Here is a 20469-nt window from a genome sequence, read left to right as displayed (position 1 = left end):
TTCCTTTCAAACAGTATAATAAAGTTTTATTCCGCTTGGGTGCGCTCCTCGTGCAGCAATCGTGAGATATGCCGCGATATAATCTACACAGCACGTCTTTAGACGACAACGTCTTCAGCCGGCGTGGAAGCCCGCTTGGGCTTTTGGTACTTGACCACCTTGAGCAGCCCGAGCTCAAGCGTCATGTCTGTGAGGACGACGTCGGTGACGTTATTGACCATCTGCAAGTGCAGATCGCGAACCCTCAGCACAAGTTGACTCCAGGGCGCCGAGAGAGTTACCGCATACTCCAGCGAGCGGCCAAGCCAGCCGTTGTACTTGGCGTCGGGGAACGTCTTGAGCACGAGCATGTGCACCAGCTTAAGCACCTCCGCGTCGCCGCTGCTGTCCAGTGCAAGCCTGACGAGCAGCACGGTGCCGGCCGAGAGGCGCTCGCGCAGTTCGTTCACGGCGCCGAGGCACTGGAAGCGGCCTTCCCGCATGACGGCCATGCGGTCGGACATGACGACGCAGTCGCTCACGCTGTGCGTCACAATGAGAACGGCCGACTTGACCAGATGGCGGAGCAGGGCGACTGTGCGGTAGATCTTGCGCTTGGACATCAGGTCCAGCCCGGTGGCTGGGTCGTCCATCAGCACTACGGAGGGCAGCCCGATGATGGCAATGGCCACGGCCAACTTGCGGCGCGTCACGGCGCTGCGCATGTAAATAATGCCGCAAGCGCTTTACGACGCGTATAGCAGATAACTACGCTCTCGGTTGATATGAAGAGCAGAAGGATTCAGACCCCCGACATAGCCTCTTTTGCTCAATGTTAATCATGCCTGACTATTTACAGTTAAGAGCGCTGGGTCCACAATAATTATATCCTTTCAAGTTTAAGGCACTTTTCACCAGCTAGTTCGCTCAATTTAAACAGACGGCGCTTGCTATACCGCATCTCTCTGGCATTGAGACAGCCTCGCCATTTGTTGCCTGAAAACCCGCCGCGTCACCTCCGTGCCGGCTCGATTCGCCGGCGCGGCGGGCGCTGCACGATCGCAGTAGAATGCAGTGCTCCTGTGCTTAGGTTTTGATGCAAGTTAACGTACCAGATGGTCGAAGTAAATCTGATGTTCTTCAGTGCTAATGCGTCTCTCATAACTCACTATGCGGTTTGAGGAAGCTAAACCTTTTTTTAGTCTGCTAAATATGCTGTACGCGTACATACTTAAGATCTGCTCCCTATATTTAGTGAATTGACAACTACGGCCTGCTCACATGCATCTTTGTGCTAAAAACTGATGAGCTCGCACTGTATTGTGTTAAAAATGAAGCATCGAAAGAAGACGTAATACTCGTTAGTGATGTTCCGCTACCCACTCGATTTACTGTAGCTACTGTGATCCGGAGGATTTCATCAATGTTTCATCGCGCCATAACCCCGGAATATAACCTAGAACTGTCATCTAACTCGAACCGAGGCTTTTCTGTAGTGAACAATTTTGCAACCATTTTTGAACAAAGGCAATGTCAGCTAACCCCGCAAATTTAGTACACGCCCTCTCGTGCTTGTAACAATATTTATGGTCTTCATTAACGCCCAGCACCATTCGCAGAAACTTACTGAGACTCAGTCATGTTTTAGATGAGGGTGCACTCGTTAGCGAGTATGCCGATCAGTGAGTGCATATCATATTGACCGCAAACAAAGATGGGGACAGTGGAAGAGAACACAAAAACAACACTTTCAACTGGTTTATTCATGGCAGCCCGTGGGCAAGGAAGGCCAAGACAGTGTTAGTGACACTTCCATTAGGTTATTGTTTCAATCGGAAATATATATATTTTTTATAATTGGTCTCCCCGCTAGGCTGATTAGTGTTCTTGTTTGCTGCATTCTGCGCATGTTCTATTTGCCTGTATACGCCCACAGGCTACCGTGAATAAACCAGTTGAAAGTTACCGCCCGTGTTGTTTTTGTGTTCTCTTCCGCTGTCCCCGTCTTTATTTGCGGTCAATATGATACGCAGTAAACACCAACTAAGCCGAACTGAAGTTCTGGATCAGTGAGTGGTTTAAACGTGTTACATTTTAAAAAATTCGAAGTTGAAGGATTCGTCGCGAGCCACATCGTACGTAATACGAGCGACGAACCATATTACGTCTTTTCTCTAAGCTACTACAAAACTTCAAAACGGATATTTTAAGCTGGAAACACGGCATAAACAAATGTAGCGCAATCGGCACATTCACGAGGCAGGGTGTTTACCAACCGGGAATTCTCAGGGATTTGAATAGTCTGGGAAAACTCAGGAAATTTGTGCTATCAGTGAAAATTAGGTGTCGTTTTATTGAAATCAGACGAAAGTCGTCCTAATGCTGGCTCGAGTAAAAGAGAGGAATCGCAATGAGTTGTCTTGACCAATTTTCCGGACACCCGATTTTTGGGGCGTGCCCGATAATGTGGACGGCTTCGCTACACCGCCACGTACCCCATAGAGTCAATGTATAAGAACGCCTGAAATTTCGGACGCAAGAACCCTTCGCCGTCCGATTGTCCGGACTTTTTGCCGTGTCCGCAGGTCCGAAACGGCATTAATAAAAACCAACACCACCGTTTTGATTATCTCGCCGCCTTGAACTGGCGCTCTCGCACGCAGATCCGCTGGCAGCCGTAGCCACCATCGCGGCAACGCGAGCCCTACCTTCGACGTTAGTTATTAAAGTTCTTGCCGTTCGGTGCCATGTTTTTCATTGAAAGAATTCGCCACTGTCAGCAATGGCACCGACTGCGCCTCTGTAATCCTCGCGATTGGCTTCGAAGCTTACGGCGCGTTGCATAATGCGGGTTCCAGAAAGGCAGCTTCGCCTCAGTACATCAATGTTACGCGCTGAAGCTTACGTGAAGTACTGCGGTGAAGCTTAACAAGTGAGAGAAGGGGCAATTGTCCGGGGCATAGTACGTATTACGTACACGCGTACACGCGTGCACCCGCCGTCTCCGGCCACAGTACGAGTACCGATATGCCTAATAAGTGTACTTCCAGGCCTTCAGAGCTATTTCGGACGTGTCTGTGGCGATTTGAGTTCTTAAGGTCAGTAAAAGACATGCATTCATTTTTTCGGACTGCGCGATTTTTCGTAAGATTTAGCGGCCCCTAGGGAGTCTGAAAAATCGTACGTTGACGTTCAAGTGATCAAGAAGATGCTTCAAATGATCAATGGGGTGAACGTGCGACAGAAAGAGGACGAGAACAGAAAGGACCGTCGTATTGGGGAATGAACTGTGCCGCCTCTTCTTTGAAGGAGCTTGAACTTAAAAAGAAAAGTGTTGGCTGATGCCGAGGTGCAGGTGACCCTAATCTAAACCAACATAAACGCTTTAAAGCCGTGAAACGCAACACGGAGTCATTGTGCGTGGGCTGAGAATATATCGGGACAGTTGTGGTTGAATTCCCAGCTGCTGAGAGAATCTCGCTTGTGACAAAGTTCGGACAATACCAATGAGCTTGCTATCACTTGATAGAAATCGCTCATTTTGTAAAATATTTGCTTCTATAAGCATCTCTTTTTATTCGTATTTGAATATGTTCAACTCGATTTGCAATGGGCGTTGCCTTTTTTTTCGAATATATTTCGCTGCGCATTTTACTACCCCTTCCTTCAGTTTTCTATTTTGAATAAACTAAACATTACTCCTTACTATTCAAACTGAATTAAGCCGTTATTTTATTTTTTAACATGCTTACTTAGAGTGACGACATCAGGCGACATGGTGTCAATTCGTCTTCATATAAAATAAAGTTCTGTGTCACTCATGAAATTTTGCAAAGGCACTCAGGGAAAGCCTGGAAAACTCGGGGAATTTGAAGTTGTCAACTTGGTAGACACCCTGTGAGGGATTGCGTGGAAAATTAGTATATGCAATGGCATCGCACAAAAAAAAAAGTAACTTAACGAAGGGCATGACATCTTATGGCTTACTATATAGTCCTTACATATAAATGAAAGAACTACTAGTCAATTGCAGTATAGTCCTGTTTTAATCAAAGTGAAGAAAGAGCGCTTTGGAATGGGATCGATAGCTGGTGAGACTGCAGGCACACGTGCTTTGTCTGGCGTCGCTCTCTGCATCGTTCAAAAGCGATGTTTCTTTGCCTAAGGATGTACCAACCGGCCCAAGTTAGCCCCTTATTTAATACAGCGGCGAAAAATACCTGCCGGACTGTCTTGGAAGAAGCGTATTGGACGGCAGAGCGCGAAATCGTCTTACAAGGCTGAAAGTACGTGCCATATCACTGTCTCAACCGCCCACCTTTTACAGCAGCGTTCGTAGGATGGATGTGCGATGTTTACATGTGTTTTGAAGCTTTCGTCAAAGTTTCGTGCCGTTCACGCAGTCATTGTCGACGACAAACGCCGAAACGACGGCCTAAATTTTATGCCGTATGCACCGGCCTCGTGCGCTGCCATTTTAAGCTAGTCAGTGGAGGCTGCTTGAGGCAAACAATGGAAACGTCGCCACGTGATCAAACATGGCGGCGACGACGGGAACGCGGTGATAAAGACCTACATTTTCCTAGTCACGGTTTCATGTTATGTGTAAAAATGGTCGGGCCTGTGACTAAGAAGCCGTTGTTCAATGAACAGGGCTGATGAGTTCCAATAATCATCATTGAGTTGCTTCTTAGACATGCGGCTAATCCCGTCCCATTTGCGAATGTTGACGGTGGCAGCTTCTATTGATGGATTGGACTGCATTCGGCATTAAGCATTGCAAAACCTCACCCGCAAGACTCGGTCGTCTCGTCGACGGATTGTGTGAGGTTCAACAGTAGGACAAGGTGTTCCAGGAGGCGGTCAATGTCTTGCGGCCGAATGCCCCTGATGTTCGCATATAACTGCAGCGTCTGGCGCACCGTGAGGCGGCCCAGCACGCTGTCGTGCGAGGGACAGACACCGATGCGCTGCTCCCACTCGGCCCGATTCTGCAATGGCACGTCCCCAATTAGGGCCGTGCCAGAGGTGGGTTGCGTGCTGCCCGAGAGCACGTCGAGCAACGTGGACTTTCCGCAGCCGCGCAGGCCTACCACCGCCAGAGCCTCGCCGGGCTCCACGCTGAAGGTGAGGCCGCGTAGCACGGAAATCGACTGCAGTTGCTTGTTCAGGTCCAGCACCAGCAGTGCCGGCTTGTTCAGGTCATGCGCCGCGATGGCCTTGTGCACATGCCTGCGCCAAGTATTCGTGAAAATTACGGTATGTTGTTGAACCTTTGGGCCTATATAAATCCGTGTTTCACAGTCGAGGTGCCGCCGGGGCTCGACTGGCTGCGATGTGCTTCGATTTCTCATGCTAGTAATGTCCGCTTCGAATAATTTAGCTCAAGGACAAGAATTGTGCTATCCTGCCACAGGCGATATAAAAATATTCCGGGAAACTTAAGAATGGTCACGTCACCCGTACATAGTAAACATGCCCCTTTGCATATGTGTGTTCCTTCTTTCTAAACTGCAGGCACACCAGACCTACAGAACATATTCTGCTTGAATTTAAACACACACACACACGCACATTATATATATATATATATATATATATATATATAGTCATATCATAAGAAACCAACAAACATCTTTCCCATAACCCCCTTTCTTGTCTTTATATATATATATATATATATATATATATATATATATATATATATATATATATATATATATATATATATATATATATATATATATAGGCTCGCTTCTAATTTCTTTATTGTCTCACTTCCAATGTCTCTTACAAAACGCAACAGCGTGCAACAATCAAAGCTGACATAACGGCTGTTGCTCTATCAGCAGCTGCGGAACAGCACTTTTGCAAGAATGGAAAGTGTGCGAGGTCTTCGCTGCGTAGGGACATATGTCGCGCATATTCGTCACTGTAGTACACCGGTATACCTGGCTTCGGTTGCCACGTCTACAGGCACGTCCTTGGCGGAGATCGTGCTGGAAGCTGCCACGACTTCATCTACGCGGCCGGGGTCCCAGGAGCGGAAGAAGCCTTTCTCGTACAGCGCCAAGAGCAGGAGCAGAACGCATCCTTCGGCCAGCATCACCAGCAGTTCAGTCAAGATGCCATCTCTGAGAGGGCCACACAAGGGGAGTGCCGGCCGGTAGCGAGGTTTGCAAAGCGGCAAATAAACTTGTTGCACATTTTCTCGTTTGATAATGCATTATGTGTTTATTTCATTTGTAATGTCGTTTACCATAGCTGCACGATTATACTTCGGCAGTTCGGGAGTAATAACTGACGAGGGCAACTTGGTCTTGTTGATATAACATAACGATTTCGCTTACTTAGCTCATTAACGATTTGGCGACGATGCTTTATACTTCGCTTGGCTCTTGAAGCTCCGATTGGTCACTCAAGGGGTTCGACTACTATGCTTTCAACGAGCAAAGGTAATATATGCGCAGAAAATTGTACAGCCAGGCCAAGAGCATTACATAGTAGAATGAGTAATGGCTGCTACTGTCCTCAGGCGCACTCGATGAGGTACACTTTTGTAGCTTTAAGTCTGTGGTCATTTTCCCAATTTGGTTGTGTGGGAAAAATGAAGGCAATCTTCATTTATTAAAAAGAGTACGCCTTGAACGTCAGTCGCCATCTACCACCGACGGAAAATGTTCAGTTGTATACTGGAAACGAGAGCGGTGATTCTTATTTAAAATGCATTTCTAATTTTCTGTTTTTTCTGGATTTATAAGGACGACGCAGTTTTATACACGTTAAATACATTATGGGGTCTTACATGCCAAAACCACGATCTAATTACGAGGAACGCCGTATGGGGGGCTCCTGATGAATATTTTCACCACCTGGGGTTCTCTAACCTCTAAGGGTGCACGAGAACTTGTACGAGCACCCCACTGCAATTCAACTGCTGCGGCAGGGATCGAACCCCGCGACCTCAAGCTCAGCAACGCAATGCCATACCATAGCCACGGGGCCTTCATATAAACCAGTTGTTCTTTTTTTAGACCATACAAAATTTTTAAATATCGCCTGTGGGAGACAGCAAATATAATTCTAGTCATTGGTTTGGATTTATCTCACTAACATTTAAATGAATTACATTATGCTACATATCAGAATTTACGAATTGTAGCCGGTGAGTTCTCAAGGGATATCCACTTAGAAGCAATTTTCAGGGTGACACCAGACCTTCGAACCTTGGTAGAGCGGCGCAACATAAGGAGCTCTCAAATACCTGTGAAAAGAGAAGGACGGCAGCAAGCGGACGCTGGTCATGTTGGAGGCGTAGAAGTTGGCGCAGCAGTAGCGCAGGTTCGGAAGCAGCACGGCGCCTTCGTCCAGGCTGTTGTGCACGTAAGCGCACACGTCGCGCACGTCGATCGTGTCGCCGATACAGTAGGGCTCCTCGGACAGCTTCTCCATGGTCTTGATGAGCGCCCAGGTGTATGAGAAAGGCGGCAGCAGGTATAGCAGCCAGAGGAGCAGGTCCCGCGGAGGGTCCAACATCAGCAGCTCGGAGCCCTTCTCATTCCCGATCAGAGACAGCTGGTAGGTCAGGCCGGCCACCGTGCCTGCAACGTGTGCGCCAGCCTTAGTACATTGGTTATGTCTTGGACGTCAAAACGTCGGATCCACGCTGTGGTTATGGTTGAACGATGCCACAGCTAGTGCACGCCTTTGATGATGGCAAGAGGTGAGACAATAGAGGGCCGGAAATCATTTAACACTGTAGATACTTTAATCGGCCGAATGTGGAATAAGTGCGGTGAACTCATTGACTACCTTGCTTGCAACTTGCTTCTTGTTCTACAGCGAAACTGTTTAGGAGAGTTCCGCAAGGGTTTTTCATGCGGCGAGGTAGCCGGGATCAAATGTCATTCAAGCAACAACAAGCATCGCAGCTTACGTCAGAACCCCGTAGCGGCCGTATGACCAAGGCGTTGGCGAGAACATGCAGTCGGACGCCGGCGTCAGTAGAGCCGGCGAAATATGCAAGAACATGCATATCTTATAATATCGAGATAGAAAAGCATTTGAAAAGGCTCAGGAAAAATAGCGCCATGTATAACGAAGCGCGTCCAAGAGCATCATGCCTTTATGAAAGTGAATAAATACATTACTAAAAGCGCTCGTCTATTTGCTTACACTGAAAGTCATCGTCGATGGTTATTGCGCATTTCTGATGCGAAAGCATCAAATGGCCCATTGAGCGAAAACGCAGGCGTCTGTAGATGCGAAAGGGCACCTAAATTCCCATTGGCTGCGACGCCGCGTCACGAGCGAGCCTCGACGGAGCAGAGCGGGCGAAACGGTGTTGCGTGAGGGGAGAGGGCATTGTCGAGACGTCACGTCACCAGCGCGCCTCGACGGAGCAGACATGGCGACACGACGCCGCGGGGCGAGATGGGTTGTCGACGGCGAGTCTGTCGAGTGACGCGCGCGATCCGGTGCCGCGGTCTCGCTCTCGGAATAGGGTGCGGGGCCCCCCGTATCTCTCTCTCTCTCTCTCTCTCACCCCCACTGGGCTTAGCTGCTGCGCGCACCTGCCGGCCTTGGTGGCCGCTGCTGATCCCTCGGTCTCCCGTCGCGCAAGACGTCGGTGGCACGCAGCGATGGCACCGCAGGCAGCTGCTGGTGCTTGCTGGCTCGGGCAGCATGTACCGCTATGGTACATGCAACGCAAAACTCGAAGGACCGCTCTGCGGTATTCAATTGGACAATAATGCTTTCGCATTCACAACTCGTAAGAAGTGCTTAGGTGTCCTCGGATTTTTTTTTTTTTTACCACCAGGATTAACTCTGCATTGAAAGTGCACATACCGGTGAGAGACGTGATGATGTTGACGAGGATGAAGCCAGCCAACGTGGAGTCCATGAAGAAGGAGAACCAGTAGACGAACGCTAAGACGCTGTGCACGTAGGCCAAGAAGATGCTTATCACGGCTGGAGCTGCGTCACAACAGAGACAGAGGTGCTCAACCTTGTGGGGCACGAAGCGAGTAAGCCCTTGTTAAAGGTGTGCAAGATGCAGCGCTAGGCTGAGTTTACCCTCTCGAGGTCACTCGAAGAAGCGCTCAAGAAACGCTTAAAAGAAATACGTCTGTGTCGATGTTGGTTTTTGTTTATTTCGTAGTTTTCTTTTTCTAAGCTATATATCACTCCAAACATTCATTTTGCCTCCGGCCTCCATTACAGTTTTCAGCAAAGGTGCATTTCAGGATGTGTAAACGTCCTGCGCATGCTCTTAGATGCTTTATTTATTTTTATATGTAGAAAACGATTGCCCATGAATTAAGACGCGTTCCGTATGTAATACCGTTTACCAAAACTGCACCCACACGGCTTTATTTTGCTTGCCGCCCGTGAAGTCCTCAGAGCAGAACGCAATCGTCCAGAACTTACTACAAATACGCAGAAGAAACGCATACATAAATTGGTAAATCCGTGTCATAGCCGTGATTTAAACCTGTTACGATGTAAAATAGAACTTAAGCTTTTTTTTTTTTTAAAGTTGACGAGGGTACTTACCCTGCTGCATTGTTAGTTTTAAATATGCTTTTCCGGATATAGACATTTCCTTCTTTCTCTTGCAATTTTGGATGCTTTGTGCCAATTGCCGGGATCCTTTCGCTCATCTTATTATTTTATGATATGTATAATTTTTTCATTATTGGTTGTGCTTATTCTTTTTGCCCATTTTATGTCAACTATCAAGTGCAGGATACGCCGTGCGCTCTATGCCAAAAATGTGAAATGTAAGCCCGCATTCGTAAAGCAGCGTGCACGCAGAAAGGTTCGTACAATATTAGATGGCGGTAGGGTGGTAGTGTACTAGAATACACTCTAGGACGCCGGCCATATCGTATCTATGAAGTTAGTGGCCGGCTAAAGACAAGTAGTTACACCTATTACAGCAGACAAGGTGTGAACTGTTGAGACATTTATCGGGGCTTCTTATTGCGATAGCAACTATACGAACACTCCATGCGAATTTTTGCCATCGACGTCGCCGTGATGTTCCGTATATATTCGTCGTAATGTACGCTACATTTTTATTTATGTCGCATACGCGACGCATATGCTATGCGATATATATTTAGCAGCCAAAGTGAATCACGCCAGGATTGGGCTCTGAATTATTCTACCCTCACAAATTTCGAGAATTTCAGAGCGTAATCAAGATACCATGAAATGTTTCATGCCTTTTGTATTAATGTTCGGAGACTACGTGAAAAACAATGTTAGCATTCCCAATCTGAAAGTGATGCAATTTCACTGGGGCTTTGTGTCGTCATCATAACCAGTCAGCAGTTCGTGAAGTGCATCGTGGTCGACGTACCTACGCTGATGAATTGCGGGAAGCACAGCGTGATCGGGAAGAACATGCAGACGAGCGAGATGAGGGACATGAGCATGTCCCAGACGTAGTTGCCCATCCAGTACACCAGAGGGGGCACGCCCGACAGGAGCTGCATCTCCTTGGACTTGCTCACGCGGTCCTCGATAGCGAACAGCACGAAGCTGGCCGCCGTTACCGACATGGCCGCCGGCAGCAACATGAACCGCATCAAGCGTTGGGACAGCACCATGTGAAGCTCCTCGGCCACGTCGTAGCGGCGCAGCGTTCGCGAGTAGATGCTGTAGTTGTGACGCCGCATCGGCAGCAGCATGGACAGCATCGAGGCCGTGTGGTCGTTTGACGCCCAGCGCAGCAGCGCTGTGCCAATGAGGTTTGCCGACGCCGACTGCGTGTGATAGGCGTCGCCGTGGTACCAGACGACCGCCCGCCCGCCGGCAGCATTGGCGGCGCCTCCGTCTTCGGCCACGAACTGCGCTCCCGCGAGTGCGTCCATGGGGGCCGACCTGTCCTGCTTGAGCTTCGCCATGTACTTGTCCATGCTGGGCACGGTGCGCACAGTGAGTGACTTGGAGTGGGCGTATGGCCGGTAGAAAGAGTCGGCCAGCTGCGGAGGGCGGACATCGGGCAATTCATGGTCGGACGGCGCGGACTGACGCAAAGCGAGAATCATGATCACGAAATCTAACCACACCACCTATCAGTATCGCGCAGCATGGTAATTCAAGGAACAAGGGAATTGGCCTTATGTCTAGTACAGATCGAGGTTTGCAACGGAAACCCAGACACGTACCCACGGGGGCGGGGCGCCCCCCCCCCTCCGAAACTAAGCGGCCTACCCCCACACCCACGCCACCACTCCTCACACACATTGCTAAAGCGCCGCCAAATCATTCTTGAGACTTGACAGCTATTGGGCGGTCAACATTTTGCTGCCTTTTTCACTCCTTTTGGATGGCGGTAGTTATCGGCATATCCTGGGGTGTGAAGGCCAGTTTTCACATCGATTTGGATCCCGCGCGATTAACTCGAGATGCGTTCAGTTGTCACCATCTTCCAACGGTCACGCGCATCGCCGATGCTTCGCTAGTTCAACCTCTGTTTAGCCTCCCCCCCCCCCCCTCATTGGCACAGAAAAGTTAACTTGGGTTGCCCCCCCCCCCCCCCCCCCCCGGAAAAAATATCCTGGGTAGGTGCCTGACGGAAACCCATATATATGTTAAAAATGGCCCCTTGGCAAAGTCAGTGTGGAAAATAGCTCTGTGTCAAACACTTGCTTGTGTCCTTGCTTTCTGGCAGTTTTCCATCGTCCTTTAGTTACGGTTTTCTCGGAACGAAAGTTTTCGCAATGATGGCAATTCACCGGGGCCACAACTTGACGGGGGGGGGGGGGGGGGGGGGGGGGGGGGGGGCAATCAGACTGTTTAGGGTTGAAGAAAATCCAGCTCAATTATACAAAATTTTCTGACTCGCCGAATTGCACGCACTTGTAGGGAAGGCTCGAGTTAAGAGTCGATGAGATCCTTTAAGTCGTTAAAGGAACACTAAAGAAAAATAAAAGCAATTTGAACTGTATTAGTAAATTCTCCTTCTACAGTACCACAAAACCCATTCCTAACTGAAAGAAGATGCTTGGTGAGTCAGGAAAGGACGCAAACAACAAGACAGGTGGCGACGCCACCTTGAATTTCCCGCACCAACCATCCGTGAAGCCATGAATTTTGAATTTTGACGGGTATCTACCCGGGCCTTAAGTTTTGTCGATAAAGATGGACTGCCTTGTATTGTAAAAGAGACAGATTAAGCTTAGCAAGCTTGGATAACCTTTACTGCCGCCACAACGGCCGAAATACAAGAAAATACTTTGACATCCGTGACGTCACTCTGACAAACCAACGCCTGTGTTTCGGCGCGAAATTAAAACAAAAAACTGCCATCTTCATTTTATATTCTAATACAATCTGCGCTCGTTGCAGCTGACCATGATAATGCAGCGAAAAAGGTTCGTTACATCCGAAGCCCGTTCTATCCAAAATTAGGCTCGCGGTATGTTGTGAAGTTGCGAAACTACGCATGCATATACCGCTGTCTAACCCGTCTACATCGATAAAAACGTAAACATTAAAATAAGTATGCATAGATAAGCGGGGGAAATGCAAGAACGCTCGTGACTTAGATTTGTGTGCACGTTAAAGAATCCCACATGGTAAAAATTATTCCGGAGTCCTATCTCACACTATGTTTTTGGCACGTAAAATCCGAAATTTAACTGAATTGAGTAAATCGAGAACATTAAAAACACTCATACTAATAACATTATTCAAGAGCGATAAAGCAGCAGCCGTGGATGTCATTGATCATACAAAAGACGGGCCCGTTGAGCGCGTCTTTCGATTAGCCGACGATAAGCTTTCAATGCTGACAGTGTGCAGTGGCCAGCTGCGCAGGAAAACAGCCCGCATGCATCAAACCGGCATGACAATGTATTTGCTGTAGCAATGCGTCAATACCATTTGGAGGCATTTTTAACACATGTTTCCCGTGCATGGCCTGTTGTTTTACCCACATTCCCCTTCAAACATCGTTAAATCGTGTGGAACGTAGAGGTCACCTAGTTGCTTCTATAGGTTTTTCAACTCGCAAGGCTCTATGAATATGCGTCGGAGAATCGAAAGCGCTTCTTTAGGTGGAAAATTTTCATGAAATCGGGTTTCGTTAAGTGGATCGTCTATATACATATACGTATTCAAGAGAGGCGCGCTTGCTGGACGCTTTGTCGCATACCTCGGAGGATGCGCTGTCGCGTGCCAGCAAGACGTCCGTGTGCGGCTGCAGCCTTCCGAGGTCGTACACGAGCCGGTCGGCCCCGAAGCGCAACGCCAGTTGTTCCTGGCCACCGGCCTCGTAGCGGCACACGAGGAACATGAGGAACGAAGGCAGCAGCCAGCAGGCCAGCGGCGTCGACAGCGTCTGGCGCATGTACTGGCGCCGCTTGAACAGCATGGCGAGGAAGATCTGGCCGGTGCGGGGCATGCCCGCCGCCAGGTCGTTCAGCGCGTGCACGTGCTGCGCGATCTCCACCGACGACTCGTACTTGTCAAGCTCCTCGTGCGTGAGGCCCCCGACGTTCGCGGTGGGCATCACCATGTTTCCCTCGGTGTGCTCGACCATTTGCGTGCCAGTCATGCCCGTCCCCTGCGTGCCGCTGCTCTGGCGGCTCCTGTTGAGCGCGGCGGCGCGCCGCTTGCTCTCCAGGCTGCCGGCGTCCATCTCCATGACGACGCGCAGGAAGACGTCCGCCATGGTGGTGACGCACACCTTGTACGACTGGATGGCGAACTCAGCCTGCCTGCGCTCGACGATCAGCAGCGCGTCCGACACGGGGCCGTAGTCTTGCTGCTCTCCCAGGCTCATGATCGCGAAGCGCTTGTGGTCCTGCGAGTGGGTTTCTGTTGCTCATTCCCGCTGCAATAGCTTGTCTCGCGTGGCGCACGAAACTTCGGTACTGAAAAGGAGTCTGCGTAACTATACCCGCCCTGACAGTGCCGTTGTTTCTGCGCCTCTGGAACCTTGCGAATTTCTAACGTCGTCGCCTCAAGTCTCCTGCACACATTGTGGATATTCGATCATCCTTTTTAGAATGGACTCAATGCTATGAACTGCGGCGCGTATATATATATATATATATAGATATATATATATATATATATATATATATATATATATATATATATATATATATATATATATATATATATATATATATATATAATTCAGACTGCATCCATTGGCTCTGGATTTACCACCATGACTACTGGCGCCTGTAATAGGGGAAATTGAAACTAATTTTGGTTAAACATGCTATCTGAAGTGCATTGTCTTGACATGAAAATGCTTTCTGCGGTGACGACAATGTATTAGGATTGCACCCTAGAAGCGCATCTATAACAAGTTTTACAAGGTCGACGCACAATGAGCCCGCGCCAACGTATAGTACAGGAAATTGAGCAGGACTCATGCAACAAAGACATAATAATCCAAGCAAGACGGACGTTCACAGGAAACTGGAGCTAGGCTCGAAGTGATCAACAGCTGTGGCTTAACAAGTAATGTCACTATAGGCAACGTTTTGTCAAGAGGAGTTGTCTTCGCTCTGACGAGTCTCTTTGTCGAAACGTTGGCTGTAGCGACATCTCTTGTTCAATGAAATATATATTATAGACATTCTATGAAGAGCACAGACCGAAATACAGCTGTACCCAGCCGACTTAGCACACGTCGAATGCATCCTTGCCTGTAGCAGGCGCGCATCTTTGGAGGCCTCCCTGAGCGCGAGGACGAGACGATTGGTCTGGAAGTTGGGCGCCTTCGTGACATGCAAATTGTAGCCGCAGCCGTAACGCCAGCGCAGGAAAGCGGGCGTGCCGAAGCACTTCAGACCTCCATGACCCAGGATGGCGACTCGGTCGCCCAGCGTGCCTACGTCGTCGATGTCCGACGTCGTCACCACGACGCACGTCTTCTGCTTGACGTTGTTCAACACTTCCCGTACTTTGTAGCGGGACTCGATGTCCATGCCGAACACGGGCTCGTCAAGTATGAGCACCCTGCCGACGAAAAAAAAGTAACAAAAAAATGAAAGTTTGTGACGACGACATGTATATATAATCTCGTAAACGTCAGTAATTCCCTTGTTCCATGTGCTCAAACCTAAGTGAACGAAATCAAGTCTGACTGCCGCCTGACTATCCAGCTGCATGCTGTAAACCACAACGCCGCTTCGCAAACGCATCCAAAATGCGTTCTGTGTGCTTACTGCTTTACACTATGCAAATTTCTAAGGATTTGAAAGCTCACCGACTGACAACACTAAAGCGTACCTTGGGTTCAAGAGGATGGCAATTGCCAGATCTAGTCGCCTCTTGGCCGATGTGGTCATGTTGAATGTGAGCGTAGAGGCGAGCTCGGTCAGTAACATCATATCTGTCACTACTACGGCGCGGTGCACCAGCGCCTCATCGACCAGGCCTCCAAGTCTTCCGAAAAAGAGCAGGTGCTCGTAGGCCGTCAGGTCGTCGAATAGCACTGCTCTCTGCAGCACGACGCCCATGCTGGCGCGGGCGCTTGCAGTCTGGCTGGTCACGTCGAAGCCCTCGACGATGACCTGACCGCCGCTGGGCTTCTGCATGCCGGTAACGATCCTCACCAGTGACGACTTGCCCGACCCGCTTGGACCGATCACCACCAGTAGCTCGTTGGGATACGCCTTGAAGTTGGTGTCGCGAAGGACGTGCGTGTGCTCTTTCTCGTACTCCAGTCTGTTTGGAAGGAATACGCCATTCTCAGCCCATTGATGACTTTCAGTTTTTTTTACGCCCCAAGTTACAGGGCATATACATAGACTAATGAGAGAATAAATGAGTCAGGCATCGAATTAATCGAGACTTTTTGATCGCGTACTTAAATCGAGCTGTGTGCGTGCCTGTGTCTGCGCGCGCGCGTGTGTGTGTGTGTGTGTGTGCGTGTGCGTGCGTGTGTGTGTGTGTGTGTGTGTGTGTGTGTGTGTGTGTGTGTGTGTGTGTGTGTGTGTGTGTGTGTGTGTGTGTGTGTGTGTGTGTGTGTGTGTGTGTGTGTGTGTGTGTGTGTGTGTAGATCTTTAATCGCACAGGATGGCACGAGGCCTTAGCGTGGAGAATGGAAAGGACACATCAAGGCCCCGCAGGCCAGCTTTGACGACAGTTCCAGAGCGACATTGAGCACCGTGTGCGTCGGCTGCGTGGTGCAGTCAGTCGTTAATAACAACGCTGCGCCTCTTTGATTATCGGTCCCTGACAGTCCCGGACTGCCAGAGACCGTGCATACGCAACACTCATTGGCTAAAAGCACCACTTCAGGGAGTCAGGGACTGTCAGGGACGGATAATCTATGACGCGTATACTGCACACACACACACACACACAAAACACACACACACACACACACACACACACACACACACACACACACACACAACACAACACAACACAACACAACACAACACAACACAACACACACACACACACACACACACACAGCGACGAAATTCTATTTCCACTGTGCACAGTGTCCGCATTATGTATACGCGATCTTGAGCGGTCACCTGTTTACGAAGACGGCCTCCTCCTTGTCGGGCGGGTACTGCTCGAAGTGGACGCCGTCCTGTGCTGCCGGAGGCAGTTTCTCGAATGCACCCTGGCGGCTGGGAAGCCAGTACGATGAGGAGACCGGGAACCAGGGAGCCAGCGGCACCCCGCGGGCCCACGTCAGCACGTTGCCCAGGTACCAGATGGCGACGCACATGAGCGCGCTGTACGCGACCATCACAGTCCAGATCTCCAGCATGGTCACGTTGTCCAGCTCGAGCACGTACTTAGACACGGATGACAGGCTGTACTGTTCATCTGCCCAGCAGTAGAATCATGCGCGTCATTCATACACGTGTCCTATATAGACTATTTTACAGACGCGTTTGAGTGCCGCCGTCAGGGGCTTTTTAAGCTGCGGTTTTCTGTTTGTGGTAACCCAAACTCCCAGTACTACACTGTGGATTCATATGCGATGAAATGGTTGTGCGGTTGCAGTCGCTATTTACGATCATCCTATTTTGACGTTCCATCGCATAACACACACACCCGCGTGCGCACGTACGCACGCAATGCTCGTGTAAATGCCAAAGATGGCGGCGTCCCTGAATCGGAAATGAAATCGTCTAACGTGGGTATGGAAAAAGTTCGGAAGACATTATTGGGGCACTTAAGACAAAAATAAGCTTAGCTGCGCTAGCAACTTACCATTCTACAATGCAAAATATGTGCCTCAATGTGAGATGAGTTTATAGTAAGCCGGAAAATATGCAAACACGAAATACAATCGGTTGGCGACACCACCTTTTAAGGTTGCCCCACTGTGCTTGCTGTGGCTCCATGGATTTCGATTGCCTGGCGCCTTTTCAGACCTATCGTTACTTATTTTGAGCAAACGAGATAGACTGCACTATATTATAGAAGAGCCGAAAAATGAACCTAAGTTTCGGAAATTTCTACTGCCCCGCATCTGCCCAAGTACGAGAATATACTTTGAGATTCGTTATATAAACCACCGTTCGGGCACTGGGATACTGGCGAGAAATTCGGGGAAATAAATACTTAGCCTTAATTGCGTCTTCCGGTAATCAACGTTCGACCTAGAACTCAATGAAGACAGCGTTTGACCAGTTTAAGACGCTTTAGTATTTCTCTTTGCGTCCCATTAAAAACGAGTTTAAGACTACCTGTTTCAGTAAAGGGACAAAGTGGCACGAAACGTTTTTGCCGCGCATATAATTTAGCCGGTGATTTCACACCTATAAATACGCAAACATGGCATGTGGTCAGTCATTAGCTATATAGATAAGATATATGCACTAAATTGTGCACATGCAACTAGTTGGGCGCATATCAGACTTTTAGTGGATTCTGAAGAAAAAAAAACATTTAGCGGGCACTTATGGATTATAAATACGCAGTATCAACAATTCGGTTTTTCGGCGCCTTACCGACCACGTTGGCGCACCCAATGATGCGGTAGCACCAGTGCAGCGCCATGCACGGCAGCAGCGAAGTCGTTAGTTTGGTCGAACGAGTGAGCATGATGTAGTGCGCCGACAGGCCGTCGAAATCTTCCAGCGCCAGCCAGGGCGCGGCGTACGCCGTTATCCAGTAGCACATGCCGAACAGAATGGCCACCGTGTTGTTGGCGAAGAACAGCGACAGCACCATGGCCGTGGTGACGTACTGGAAGCTGAACAGCACCAGGGACACAAACACCACGATCTTGTTGGTGCCCTCGAGGAAGGTGGTGGTCCGGCCGTTCTCCTCCCTCTCTACCATCGTCATGTAGCCCATGATGCAGGCGATGCTGACGAGACCCTTGAACATGGCGGCCATGAAGTGTCCCAGCCAGTATATGGCGTCGTGCAGACCGGCCAGTCGCAGCTTCTCGCGCATTCCGGTCTGCGCTTCCTCGGCGAGCCGTCCGACGAGCGTGCAGAAGGTGACCAGGTAGCCGACGCCGATGCGCACTGCCATGATCCAGAGTTCGGACAGGGCGTCTTCGGGTAGCGGGCCCTCGCTGAACCGACGCGTCGTCATTCGGTACGCGCGCCGAGCGGCGGTCTCCTCACCGCCGGCCTGACGCATCAGCTCGGTCTTGGCGCGCACGAGCGCGATCTGGCAGTACGCGACGCTCTCGCGCTGCGTCACCGGGTTGGGCAGCGTGCTGAAGAGCGCGAACACCTTGTTGCGTCGCGTGATGTAGTGGGCGTCGTCGAAGAAGCGAACGGTGAACTCGAGGTCGTTCTTCCCCTTGCCACGGGTATCGCCGAAGACGAGTGCGACGACGCGCTGCTCGGGCCCGCGCTTGGGCCTCGGGCTGAAGTGGTAGAAGGCGCGCAGCAGGTCCTCCTCGGTGTCGTAGCCCAGAGCTCTCACGCGGCCGCCTGCGGGAAACGCGGTCTTGACGAGCTTCTCGTTGGGTTCTCGCGGCGCGTAGAGGATCTGCGAAAATAAGAAAGTGGAGCTATACGTTCTATTTGTTGCCGTGAATGAGGAGGACATAGCGTTAATGGAAGTGTGACCACACTGCGACTTTGGACAAGTCATCGACAAGTGCTAGAGTGAGGGAACGCAAAACGTATACCACACACACACACCATATGCAGTGCCGCAACCGAAGGCTTGCGAATACCGCATTTGCTGCTGCGAACGCTTGTCGACTGTTTACAAAATTCTCTGCTGCTCGTTTGACGCGTTTCACATCTACGTCGTGGTCATTTGGTCATTCCACCTTTTATGTATCTATTCGCTTCTTTCGACATTCTTGCCGGTGTAAGCGCTTGTACAGAGGTTATCGGAGCAACTACGGAAATCGCTAAGGACGTAAGCAACATCCACTGCATGGGTATAACGCCTGTAAGAAAAAGCGAGGTCGCTGCCTCGGTTAACTCACGTCAAGGTCTGCATATCTATAACGTAACCAGACCACAGTGTTGACGGCCACCCTGGGAAGAAAGCTGTAAGAATGCACAGCTGTACGAGGTCAGGGGCCACACCAGAGTTATATATAGTACAGGTACTCTGCGTGGCGCTGTGCTCTGCGTTTCGACGTGCGTTGTTGTCACAGCTAAACATTACGAAGACTGACTGACTTGCGAATACCCACTGACCGAAGCGTATGAAAACCGTGCTCGAGTTGTCGTTCCGCCGACGAAGGAAATTTGCGGGTGCAGCCCACAACACTGTGCTCAATTAAGCCGGCACTATAAGGGGAACAACGACATACTATATATGCTCGACAGTGTTCGAGTATCTACGTATGCTGCAGCGAAGACGCCATAAAAAAGTCTGACGCGAAAAAAAAAAGACATTTCAGTCTTTCTGAGTTAAGTTTTTTTATAGTAATTGAGTACCACATTCAATTTTTGGTGCCCATGTTAACGGCTCGTATGGGTGCTCAAGGAGACCTGCCTCTCCGCTAGCTGGTTTACCGATGGCTGAGCCAACATTTATGACGACGTGGAGGCCGCAGAGTGGAAAGTCGGGCTACGTAGGCTTGGGAGGTGACGTGGGGACAATGCGCATTAGTTGTCTTGGTAAGCTTTTTCGTGCTCTGTATATGTAGCAGTCATATCAGTGTGCCATGCAGTTACTTTTGCATTGCGAGTATAAAGTCCTGGAGACAGCTGTTCAGACAGACAAAGGTAAAGAAGAGCCTGCTGGATGCATGAAAGGTTGCTTGCCAGCTGGGGTGCCCTGAAATCGCTTTCGTTGCGTTCGGGGTAGTCGCGGGGCGCGCTGAGCCGGAGGCAGGGTGGCTTGGCGCACGGGGTTGGTGGCGCCACCTGCGGACGGTCGCGCTCCACGCCCAGGAACGCGAGGAAGATCATGGCCACCTCGAATGTGGTGACGAGGTAGTGTCGTTTGATCGCCTGCACGTACACGTCTTTCCATACGATGGCGTACACCTGTGAGAAGACGCCCATGGCGCCGCCTGCGGCATCGCATCAGGAGCAGGGTGTCACATGGTTG

The 20469-nt window shown here is 49.8% G+C and overlaps 1 protein-coding gene across 1 annotated transcript; it reads right to left on the bottom strand.

Moving 5' to 3' along the window:
* Positions 1-20423, bottom strand: LOC126531109 (phospholipid-transporting ATPase ABCA3-like). The gene is made up of 12 exons (XM_072288354.1): positions 20181-20423; positions 17940-18939; positions 16506-16806; positions 15247-15684; positions 14661-15126; positions 13151-13801; positions 10349-11063; positions 8830-8958; positions 7206-7580; positions 5931-6174; positions 4771-5211; positions 1-696 (listed from the first exon to the last, which is right to left on the bottom strand). The coding sequence occupies exons 1-12, from the start codon at positions 20421-20423 to the stop codon at positions 99-101; spliced, it is 5601 nt and encodes a 1866-aa protein (XP_072144455.1). The 3' UTR covers positions 1-98.
* Between the last annotated feature and the right edge of the window lie 46 nt (positions 20424-20469).

The sequence above is a fragment of the Dermacentor andersoni genome, chromosome 5 (genome assembly GCF_023375885.2).
Source record: "Dermacentor andersoni chromosome 5, qqDerAnde1_hic_scaffold, whole genome shotgun sequence".
Taxonomy (NCBI): domain Eukaryota; kingdom Metazoa; phylum Arthropoda; class Arachnida; order Ixodida; family Ixodidae; genus Dermacentor; species Dermacentor andersoni.
Note: the sequence above shows the minus strand (reverse complement) of the source record. Positions and strands in the feature narration are given on the sequence as shown.